General features: G+C 43.5%; 1 protein-coding gene across 1 annotated transcript; it reads left to right on the top strand.

The window, feature by feature from the left end:
* Positions 1-4,804: 4,804 nt before the first annotated feature.
* Positions 4,805-10,896, top strand: LOC308165260 (monocarboxylate transporter 9-like; the record flags this gene model as incomplete). Its single annotated transcript, XM_080539409.1, has 5 exons — positions 4,805-5,000; positions 7,360-7,503; positions 8,451-8,546; positions 9,031-9,897; positions 10,709-10,896. 5 exons carry the CDS (start codon positions 4,805-4,807, stop codon positions 10,894-10,896), a joined length of 1,491 nt encoding a protein of 496 aa, XP_080395535.1.
* Between the last annotated feature and the right edge of the window lie 909 nt (positions 10,897-11,805).

The raw sequence follows: 11,805 nt of genomic DNA, 5'->3' as shown, positions 1-11,805 counted from the left end.
GGGCGGGTGGCAATTTGAGCCTAATAAATCTAGGCCAGGAGTGGGCAGGGGACGGGATCATTCGACACATTCGAGACAAAAAACAATACTGCAACCAAAAATGCTGTAGGGCGATTGCCTCGTTGGGAGAACCGCTGTGAGTTCTGATGAGACCGACACCCCTGGATGTGTTATTTCTTCACCATGCAGCATGTTGTTACAGTGCTAAGCAATTTGAACTAATCCAAGCAAGAATCCCAGATTGGAGGCTGAGAGCCACCCTGCTGAGAGTACCCTGTGATCCAGGGCCCTCGGAGCCTGGTGGCACGGCAACCACTGGTGTTTATTCACCCCTGCGGGACGCCGCTCAATGTTTACACCGACCTACCATCTGAGAGAGAGAGGGTCCCTCTCACTATGATAGGTTTCATGGAGCTGAGCAGCTGGCCGCTGCCCCTGAAGTCTCAGTGTTGTGGATGCAGACAGAGAGGATGCTGGGAGTGAGAGGGAAAACATTTATCGCCATCCTCTGAGGTGTCTCAATCATCTTCTCCAGCGAAAGGAATAATACAGTTGTTGCTGAGGTATCACTGACCAAGTCACCTTTGACCTTTTGAGGGTCCCAGAGGCGTCATGGGGTTTTCCATAGTCGGTTTGGACGTGGAAATGTTTTCCTAATGTCTCACTGATACATTGTGACCAGAACCAACACCAAAGGCCCCCTCAAATGAATACTACTAGGTCGTCCTCGGACGAGCCCTCCATCAGCGCTTCCAGTCATCCTGATCCTCTATACATCTGGCTAGCTCGCCGGTACTTTCCACTCCTGCATCTTTCTTGAGTATACGTCCACCTATGTTAGTGTGGGAAGACCTTGTGGCTGGCAGCTCCTGGTGTCAGTGACCTGCCAGCCTCATTCTCCTGACTGCTGTTTTCCTGCTTATCCTCAAATCAATAGTACATAAGTATCGCATTATTAATCAGCCTAAACAATTGCGGTTACGGTTGGTTGCGCCCCTTTTCTTAAAAGGGTAATCTGGAATTCAAACAACAACAAGTGATCACCCCCAATTTTGTTTGGTAAACTGCTGAGGGACAGGCCTGGAGAAATATAACCACTCTTACATTCATAAATGGATCTATGAATGCAAGGACTGACCATCCAGAGATCAAAATGATTGTTTTAACCAATGGTTTTAACCATTTTAACCGTTTTAACCAAGCTATACAGTGTTTACAATTGTTTACAATTACATTGTTTACAAACAATGGAGTAAAACAATCTTATAGTTTGGGTTCTTATGGGGTAAGATAGTTGATCTAACGCCTCATGAAGTTACTGTATATTCTTCAAGAATCAATGGCTATATATCATTCATTTACAATGGATGTACCAATCCCAGATTGCCCCTTTGAAAAAGTTGGTCAGAAATGACATGTCATTGCATTAACCAGGCCAGAAAGCAATTAACGGTACTTTCCTCTGTCTTTTCAAGGAAGGACAAGGGGATTACAAATGCTACTGTAAATCCTTCACGTAAGACCCTCAGAGTTTGACTGTGGGAAACTTCCTGGGAAAGTGGGAAAGTGGGAAACATCCTTGGGAACATTAGGTACAACCTCCGAATGAAAAACACTGCTTATCCTTTCCCCAGTCCAGGAATCAACATTGGGAGTCTCATGAAAGGCATGCATTCAGCTCCACTCTCTCTTTCTTTGATAAAATACAGTCAAGGTGAACCGAAGCCTTGAGTTTGGCCTTGGACTGGAGAGTTACAATTGTTGTTGCAAATTCTGGGCAGTCATAAAAGAGATTCCTTCCTTCATCCAATGACAATGTAGCTGCACTCTACAAAACAAATAGGACATGTGAGATCCTGTTGGTCTGATCTGTGCCGCATTTAGCTCTGTTTGCTTGTTTGGTAAGGGGATGCAGGACGCTTGTTTGGTAAGAGCCAGCAGGATGTGAGTAAAGCAAGAAGCTGTAGTCACATTGCTGTGTCATCATGGCATGACAAAGCTTTTGCGGTACACTGACCCCATGTCTCTTGCAGTACTTTTCGGGGTTACGTGCATGCCTCTGGTCAGGGCCGGTCCTAGGCATAGACGAACTAGGCGGTCGCCTAGGGCGCCAAATGCCCCCCCCCCCAAAAAAATGTTTTAGTTTTTTATTTAAATAATTTTGGCTCTGAATTTCATGTCTCTATGAAAATATGTTTCAGCCTACTGTCTATTTTTGTCTTGAAACCATTGTTGTCCATATTTTTACTGTTGAATGTGTGGGTGGTGAAGAGGCAGTACTGGTGGCTTAATGTGGTGGTGGTGGCGCCCCTAAACATTTTGGGGAGGGGGGGGGGGGGGGGGGGGGCGGCATCAAATCATACTCTCGCCTAGGGCACCTAAATGCCTAGGACCGGCCCTGCCTCTGGTACTGTAGCTACTACGGTGAGTTGTGTTATTGCCCTGAAGTTTGGCTTTCTTTACCTGAGGCCCTTTCAGGTGTGAAGTGGAGGACATCCCTGTCAGGAACCGGAACATCAAAGCGCTCCATTGGTTCTGCTTCTTCCAAATCCATTATTTACAATAAAGTATAACTGGGTTACTTAAAACACAATACTAAGCTCATTAGGCATGAAGGTAGCACTTTACACTGTCTTATTACAGTAAGTACGTTTTAATAACTTACTGTACTTACAACATGTAACAGCTGGTATTTACAATATAATATTTATCAACAATTAATTATTACAAATGTTTAATTTTCAACTTCAGAAGTTTTGATCCATGTCCAAGCATGGGAATGGCAAGTTAATTAAATTCAAACATTTGTCACATGTTGATTCCTTTGACCTATAACCAGAGTTTACGAGGGCATAGTAGCTTACAGGACATAGTAGAAATGATGAGCTACAATTCAACTCAGCAGCGCAAGTGAGTCCATCCCCATCAGCACCCAACGGCAACAAGAGCTCAGTGCACGCTGTTACCACCCAGCAACCGGTTCAAACTGGACGAGAGGCAATATTAACAATGTTCCAGCCTCCTGGCAAGTATCGGTCATAGTTTTCACACGCCAACCATCACCAGCAAATGTACTTTCTTCCCATGTACTTGTACTTTCGAATGTACTTTCTACTAGCACTTAGTATTATGCCTATATTAATGTACTCCTATTGTTGTATTCAGTGTAAAGAGGGAATAAATAGCTTGTTGCCAATTAAATGTTTTACAAAAATGTTTCGTAATTATTGAATTTGATTATAGCTTCTAAATAAGTTTCTCTGCTTGAGACGAACATTCGATCTGATTTGCAGCAGCCTGATTCAGGTACATTTCTAATTCTTACAAATAACTTTGATCATTGTCTGCCAAAATGCATTCAATCGATGTACACTATAGGCTACTGTAAACAATAAATATTAACTAATCATATATACAAATATCTATAGGCTACAGTCAGAATATACAATATACAAATAATCACTCATATATGTTATTGGGGTGAATAATGAAGTGTAAACATCCTTCTTCAGTTGTGTTTAGCCTATTGACTGTAAACCGGCGCAGGATGCGCTCCCCCAGACGCGCGCGAGAGGAGTTTCCTCAACGTAACGCACACGAGCCCTAGCCTACCAGCAGGAACAGCTTCGAACCGGTTTGTTCCCCAGCATCACAGTGGTATAAAATGGACAGTCCTGTCCTGTCTCCTGGAGAGCTGCTGCTGCCGGGTCTGCAGCCCACGGACTTGTCATATCGCCCAGCTGCCCGGCATCCGCACGTGATGTCATTCTTTTAATTGGCTTCATTTCGATTCTAAAGGCTAGGGTTATTCTAGGGGGAACCATCCTCCATGGAAACTCCCCGTGTGCTCACCCGCACTTCTGCAGGTGCCTGTTGTTGTTTTTGTTATTGTTGTTGTTGATGATGATGATGATGAAGATGACGATGAAGATGATGATGACGACAATGTTGATGTTGTAGAGGTAAGTTGCACGAATGGTGTTGTGTTGTTAAAAATATGAATTATAGAAATTCATTATTGTTGTGTGAGACAGACACGGATGAAGATAGGCTACGGTCGAGGTTACTATAGCCTACAACAGTTTATCCATTTGTCTCGATTCTATCATGTGAACGATTATTCAAGCATAGAAAAAAGAGTATGCTCAAGTTGAACAATTACTGCATGAGTAGTCGATTTTTGGCTACGTATGGCGCTTAGTGGACAAAGGTGCGCAACTTTTACGCGCTGAGTAGCCTCCGGTCCTTAGAGGTAGAAGTGGAGACTAGAGGAGAGATGCTGCAGTGTAGCTCTAGTGCGCCAATAACACATTGCTCTCAGTACAAATTATTCATGAAAGGTCGAAAAACATCTTCTGTCAGCAAGGGAGGCCTTAGTGTTGGGTTGGTTGCCAGACTAAAACGGAAATTGAGGGGAAAAGCAGGATAAAGTACCGAGAGGGCAGTCAAGAGTCCAAATTCCCCCTCCTTCAAGGTGTGGTCTTACTGTTACTGAGAGACAAAAGCAGCGCTACGCAATGATAAGGTGCAGTCAGTGTTCAGGACCAGGAGACAGGGGACCTGCCTGGTCGACCAGGCAAGAGCAGCAGCAGCTCTAACTCTACAACAAGGCATAAGTATGTGTTGGTTGGCAGTGAGTCAGTTATAGCCTCTTAGACTCCAACTTTAAAATGCAACTCTCCAAACTCAGGATTTGTTTTACCTGCATTATAGTGCATTTTGTCACATGCCTTTTTAAACGTTTTTGGGGGTCTTTCTCTTTGTTTTCCCATCTTGAAGCTGTGAGATCCACCCAGGCGTCATCATGAGCTCAGTGAAAGCATTGGACGGAGGTTGGGGTTGGATCATCGTGGTGGCCGGCTTCATGGCCCAGTTCCTGGCCTATGGATCACCCCAGTCGGTGGGCGTCCTCTACCCAGAGTGGCTGCATGCCTTCCAGCAGGGCAAGGGCATGACAGCTTGGGTGGGCTCCATGGTTTCTGGAGTGGGACTCATAGCCAGTGAGTATTAACCCTTTAAAAGCTGTTAATGGAGACATTGCTCTCGTTCAAAATCAGAGTATGTTCAGTCAATGTTTCAAAGATAGAAAAGTGTAATATTGTATGTGTTTACACAAAGGTAGTGAAGTTCAGAACCAAATTGAGAAAATATTGTCCTCATCATTTACAGTTTTTTTTTTTTTTTTTAATTGTGACTTCTTCTGGTTAGAGATAGATAGATGAGATAGATAGGTACTTTATTGATATTGGAAATTCAGCTTACAGCGTTCAGTTACAGCAGCTCAGACCACAAAACAACAACAACAAAATAAAGTGACAATTGACTAATAAGCTAAAATGAAATAGATACAAATACAAAAATAAAGATAGACTAATAGACATTTGGGACCTTATACAGTATGTACGATTTAACATCATCCAGCCTGACTCTGATTATCCCGATCAAGCCAGCCAGAGGAGGAATTGCACCCTGCCGCAGGCAGAAAAGATATCTATATACAAATAAAGTTATTATTATTATTATTATTAATAATAATAATAACTCTTGACTCTTTTAAAAGCCCACCACCACTTTTCCATAACATCTTATCTTATGTGCCCCTCTGTGTATAGCACTTAACATCAAAGTGCTTTACAATAGGTAAGCAACAATTTAAAACAACTATTTCAATTTAAAAACACACGTAATTTCACAGCACAAATACAATAGGTAAACAACAATTTAAAACAATTTAAAAACACACGTAATTTCACAGCACAAATACAATAGGTAAACAACAATTTAAAACAATTTAAAAACAACTATTTCAATTTAAAAACACACATAATTTAAAGTTTGGTGCTGACTTAGCTGAAACTGTGAAATTAGAAAGGACTTTGTGATGCTCTTAAAGCTAAGTTGATTTCATTGTGTGTGCAAGATGAAAGAGAGACAGCGAGAGAGAGAGAGAGTGAGACAGAGAAAGAGAGACAGCGAGAGAGAGAGAGTGAGACAGAGAAAGAGAGACAGCGAGAGAGAGAGAGAGTGAGACAGAGAAAGAGAGAAAAAAAGTGTATTGAGAGAGGGAACGAGGGAATACATCATTCAGCATAAACAGCTTGAGGTCTATTTACTGACCAGAGAGGAACTCAGTTCACCCTGTATAACTGCAAGCTTTATTTAAGTCCTGTTTGAATTATTATTTACCAAACAGGATCAGAGACAGAGGATCATGCTCTGTCTAGGTTTACATTTACGACAGGGCTATGCCTCCCTTCACGTTGTCCCTGCTCCAACGAGGTCAGAGAAAAGTCATGACTAAACAGATCGCCCCCCCTGGTACACGTGTCTGGCTTGGCGCCTCAGCTCAGAAATGCAGTCTCACACCACCACAGTCTCAGAGTCTCTTCTGACTGGTTGTCGAGCCAGCCACTGGTGGTCGAGGGAAGGGAGTGGGGCTTTAACAGGATGTGTTTGGCTATCCTTCACACACACCCTCAGCCTATCAGTATCAGAGTTCTGATGGAGAATTCAACGCTGTACTGTATGTCTCAGCACAACAAGAGTGACACACATAACAGGGACAGCCACAGCCCAGACACAAATTATTTTCATCGACTAGATTCTCTATTTAGAGTTTGACATCACTGAAACAGGGACAGCCACAGCCCAGACACAAATTATTTTCATCGACTAGATTCTCTATTTAGAGTTTGACATCACTGAAACAAGACGATTCAATTACATGTTCATCTGACACACAAGTAATTAAAAACAATGCTATTCGAGTGATGGAGTGTTACTTTGTAAGGTTAAGTGGATCCAAGCTAATTGGATCGGAGTGAATTTGAGTTAGTTGGCAGATTGCTGGAGAGACATAGCAGCCTTTATTGAGTTGGCAGCAGGCGGTGGGTCAGTGAGGTAAAACCGTCTCCTAAAACTTGGCCCATGTTCTTGGTGACGTACACCACGGTATCCAGTTTGTCTAAACATGATCCCACCTGGCCATAAATAATAATTTTCCACATTTTCCTCATCCCTCGACTCTTGCTCAGGTGTCCAGTAACGGTGTAGGTCTCTGGGGACTAGTTGTGAACATGCGAGGAAAGGAGACACACGCCTACTGTATGGAAGAGGCCCAGAGAAACTCGTCACACTCTAGTTCTAATTAGTGACAAAAATAGTTGATAATTACAGACTCACGGTACTACTATACATGGGCTTGAATTGATCCCTCACATTTTCTGCCAGGAAATGTGTCCTTTTGTGTTATTTATTGTCTATGAAATCCATCTGTTTATCACACCCTGAGGATCCCAAACACACAATATAACCCCCCCCCCCCCCCCCCCCCCCCCTCTCTCTCTCATTTTCCTCCAGGTCCTGTCTGCAGTGCCTGTGTGGACAACTTTGGGGCGCGTCCTGTGACCATCTTCAGTGGTGTCATGGTGGCAGGAGGCCTGATGCTCAGCGCCTTTGCCCCAAACGTCCAGTTCCTCATCTTCTCCTACGGAATAGTTGTCGGTAAGTTGAGCGAAAGTCATGTGGTCCTTGAAAAAAAGCGCCTGTTGGTTGTGTGAGCCACTACAGGAGTAGCCTTGTCAGTGTGAGAAAAAATGACAGGAATCTTGCTTAGTCATGGAAAGCCTTGGGAAACTCCTGAGTGGTTCTTCCCTGAGAGTTCAGTGTTTTTTTGCTTATCGTGAACAAAACGGTTACATGATCACAGCTCGTTAGGTACTGATAGGAACATCTTAACATCCTTCATGGTTAATAATTATACAAGTTTATTGATACATAAAGTATCAAGTTGTTGCCTCGCGCTTCAGCACATCCAGTATGAGTACAGTCTGTCTCTATATGTACGATGTTTACTGAGATGAAAAAAGTATTCCTGTCAGATTTTCATGTGTTTCATGCCTCTGGCAACCGAAACAGTTTATCTGCCCTCATCAGAACCCATTATCTAACACACATCAGAACCCATTATCTAACACGCATCAGAACCCATTAACTAACACACAATGACAGCTGTGTCGTGCCGAGAGGATAGGACCCGATAGACAGCCACTGTCAACACGGCCTGTTGCATTGGCCTGGGAGGGAGGCCATGCATTACACAAGGCGTTTATTTTTAGACAGTCTCTTAGACGCACAGTCTCTTACACGCACTGCACACGAGGCTGTTTGTTCCCTTCAGGGTGATTTTACACTAGAAATGATTTATTCATGTTGTGGATATGTTTTGCAATGACAAAGAGAGCAATGACATCACAAAGCAAGAGATTTTTAGATAGATTGAAATTATAGAGAATTCATAACTGAATTCAACATATTCTTACATGTACATTTATTTGGGAAAGATTTTGCTCTGAACATTCAATTAATTAACATAATCCCCACAAGGACTAAATGCTAATCTTAATAGCGCTAATGTTTACCTTTCTCTTGTTACTGTCACCTCTCCACAGGCCTTGGCTGCGGCCTTGTCTATGCTGCCACGTTGACCATCGCCTGTCAGTACTTTGACAAGAGACGCGGCCTTGCCCTTGGCATCGTCACCACAGGTACCTCAGCCCACCTCTGCGCTCTCTGGGTTCACACCAGTTCTACAGTGGTCGAACTCAGTTCTCAGTTCTTTCATGTATGAGAAGTGGGAAGCCTTGGAATGACATGGTAAACATACTAGCAGTGGTGGCTGGTGGAGGTAGAAATCAGAGGACATGCTCATTGTAATGCATGGAACGGAATGAGGAATGCATTACAAAGAGCCTGTCCTCCGATTTCTACCTCCACCAGCCTCCACTGACATGCTAGCGTATTAGCAGTGTAGCCTAGTGGGTAGGGACACGGACGGGTGACACTGGTATTATTCCCATTAAGAGAAACACTTATTTCTTCAGAGATTTCTAAGCTGTATCACCACCAAAGAAGAACAGGGAGAGTAGCTTAAGGCAACAGTGTCCCTAGGCATCTACGTTTTTTATTAAATAAATCATCACTCATCTCCATTCATGCTTGTACTAAATCATTGACCTCTTTGTAATCCAGGCACCAGTGTGGGGGGGTTCGTCTACGCCACAGCTCAGAATGAGCTGATCGCGCTCTTTGGCCTGGAGGGCTGCCTGTTGATCATCGGGGCCCTGGCCCTCAACCTCATGGCCTGCGCCGGCTTCATGAGGCCCCTGAACCTGCCGGGTTACTACCTCAAACAGAAGGCTGCGCTGGAGCGCACCACCGAGGAGCAGCTCTTTGAGAAACCTCCTGTCGACGACCTCAAGACCTCACCAGGCTCCGCTGAGAAAACACTGACTGTTAAGGAGCTCCTCATCACCATCGACGCCAAAGACCTCATCACTGTTCAGACGGAGAGGAAGAGTAGCTTCCTGGCCAGTTCCACCATCGTGAAGGTCATCAAGAAGAAGCACCAGGCATACACTAAGTATGTTAACTCCACAGCCAAGCTCCTGCATGACCGAGTCTTCATGGCTCTCTGCATCGCCATCTTCATGTTCGCCCTGGGCGCCTTCCCACCCGTCCTCTTCATGGAGGATGTTGCCCAGAGCGAGGGCCTCATCGAAGAGGTCAGCCTGATCCCCCTGGTCTCCATCGTAGCCATCACCACCGGCGTGGGCAAGCTGGCACTGGGCACACTGGCGGATGTGCGGTGGATCAACAGCCTGTACCTGTATGCCTTCACACTGCTAGGCACCGGGGTGGCTCTCCTCCTCATCCCCATTACCAAGAGCTACGTGGGCCTGCAGGTCCTCTCTGCCATGGTGGGCTTCTTCTCCGGGAACTGGTCCCTCACCTCATACATCACCACAAAGATTGTGGGCCTAGACAGACTGACCCAAGCCCACGGGATCCTCATGTTCTTTGGTGGATTCGGGATCATGCTCGGACCTCCTATTGTTGGTAAGGGGTATTCTGCTTCTGACATCATTATCATCATCATCATCATCATCATCATCGCCATATGTTTGGTTGTTGCTGTTATGAATGAATTAATTAATTAATTAATGGATGAATGAATGAATGAATGAATGAATGAATGAATGAATGAATGAATGAATGAATGTTACTCTTGAGGCAGAGGAGATGCAGGTTTAGTCATGTAACTAGAATGAGTAGAACAGACATGCCCATTCAGCTATCTTAGAGCTTTATTAACAACCAACCAACTTTGGGCAGGATTAATATACGGGACCTCACTTATCCTGTATATTCATCCAATCACAGGCCCCCTCATGCGTACATATAGTGTAAATGCGTCAGTTCCTGCAAACCCTCCGCCCCGTGCAGTGGCACGCCATCTTTTGCCCCGTATTTTGTAGTGAGAAAGTTGGCAACCCTAAACTCAAATGACATTGGAACTTTAAGTCAAATTATGCTTTATTGCTCCTGCATGGTGCCTTTGACCTGTGTTCTACACATATAATCCCAACGATTACCATGGCGATTATGTATTACAATTCAATGTCAGCAACCTTTTGTTATACTAGCCAAATTGCCATGGCCTGAGAGACCACGTGCATTCTACTCATTCTATTTTATTGGTTTAGTTCTGTAAACTTAATGTGACAAAACATTTTCACAGACAATGTAATGTGGATATGGATGGATGTGAGTGATGAAACGTTGATCACAAGGTGTTCGCCTCAGTTGGAGACTTTGCTGACTCTCATCCAACTCTCTTTTTCCTTCCCCTTTTTTAATTTTTTTCCAGGCTGGTTCTTTGACTGGACACAGTCCTACGACATCGCATTCTACTTCAGCGGAGGTTGCGTGCTTTTGGGTGGAGTCATGCTCGCTGTGGTTGCTCTTCCCTGCTGGGATAGGAAGAAGACTGATAACAATGACAGACCCGACATCCAGTACACCAGCAACTGTGACAAAGTTGCCTCTGTAGCCTAAACACTGACTCAACCGTCACATTGACCTTACTCTCTCCAGTGCTACCAGCAACCCCTGCTGACAAACTGTTCCCTCCAAGAGTTTTTTCTTGATGGGGGAATTTTTCTCTTTGGTGCCAGATTTCGAACTCATAATGTATATCTGAGAAACAGATTTGAGATAGAATAGGCATTTTCTATATATATTGAATACATTTTTCATACAAATACTGTGGAATTTTTAAATAGTTGCTTCTTGATGCTTGTTGAATGTTTGATTATAGCCTCATTTTTAGAGGCTTACGTGTTCAACAAAATGGTTTGCAATTAATACAATAGATAATGTTTACTTATATAATATATATATATGATGTTTTAAAAATGTTGGACCTTCACTTGGTGATTCCTAGGTGACCATGTGGAGATAAACACAATGACAATACTGTATGTTGATCAACATACACACAACTGTTCAAATGACACATTTTGAACTGTATAACCATGCAAGCTTCCAGTTCCAAAGAATCTCCCAGGTATTTCTTAGAAAACAATATACAGGGATTGGAAAAGAGGGAATGCACTTTCATTTACTCTTTTTAATTCTAGCCGCACAAAATAGTTTGTTTCTGTTTATTTGTGTTTGTTACTGTTTATTTGTGTTTGTTTCTGTTTTTGTTTCTTAATTACTATCCTCTGTATCTTACCAAAGCACCAGGAATGGTGGATGCCTGTCAACACGTCATGCCTGATGAGTGATATAAGCCTTGCTATATTATACAAGAATAGATAACCTTGTTTTTTAAGAGCATATTGGCCTTGTACTGTATTTTACTGATATATACTGTTGACAATTGTCTGTGATTTAGGTACTGGACACCTCCCCTTTCTTGACCAGACTAATGACTTTTGACACAATATTCTGTACGAGAGA

Source organism: Nansenia antarctica (genome assembly GCF_963989245.1).
Source record: "Nansenia antarctica genome assembly, chromosome: 1".
Classification (NCBI taxonomy): Eukaryota; Metazoa; Chordata; class Actinopteri; order Argentiniformes; family Microstomatidae; genus Nansenia; species Nansenia antarctica.
Note: the sequence above shows the minus strand (reverse complement) of the source record. Positions and strands in the feature narration are given on the sequence as shown.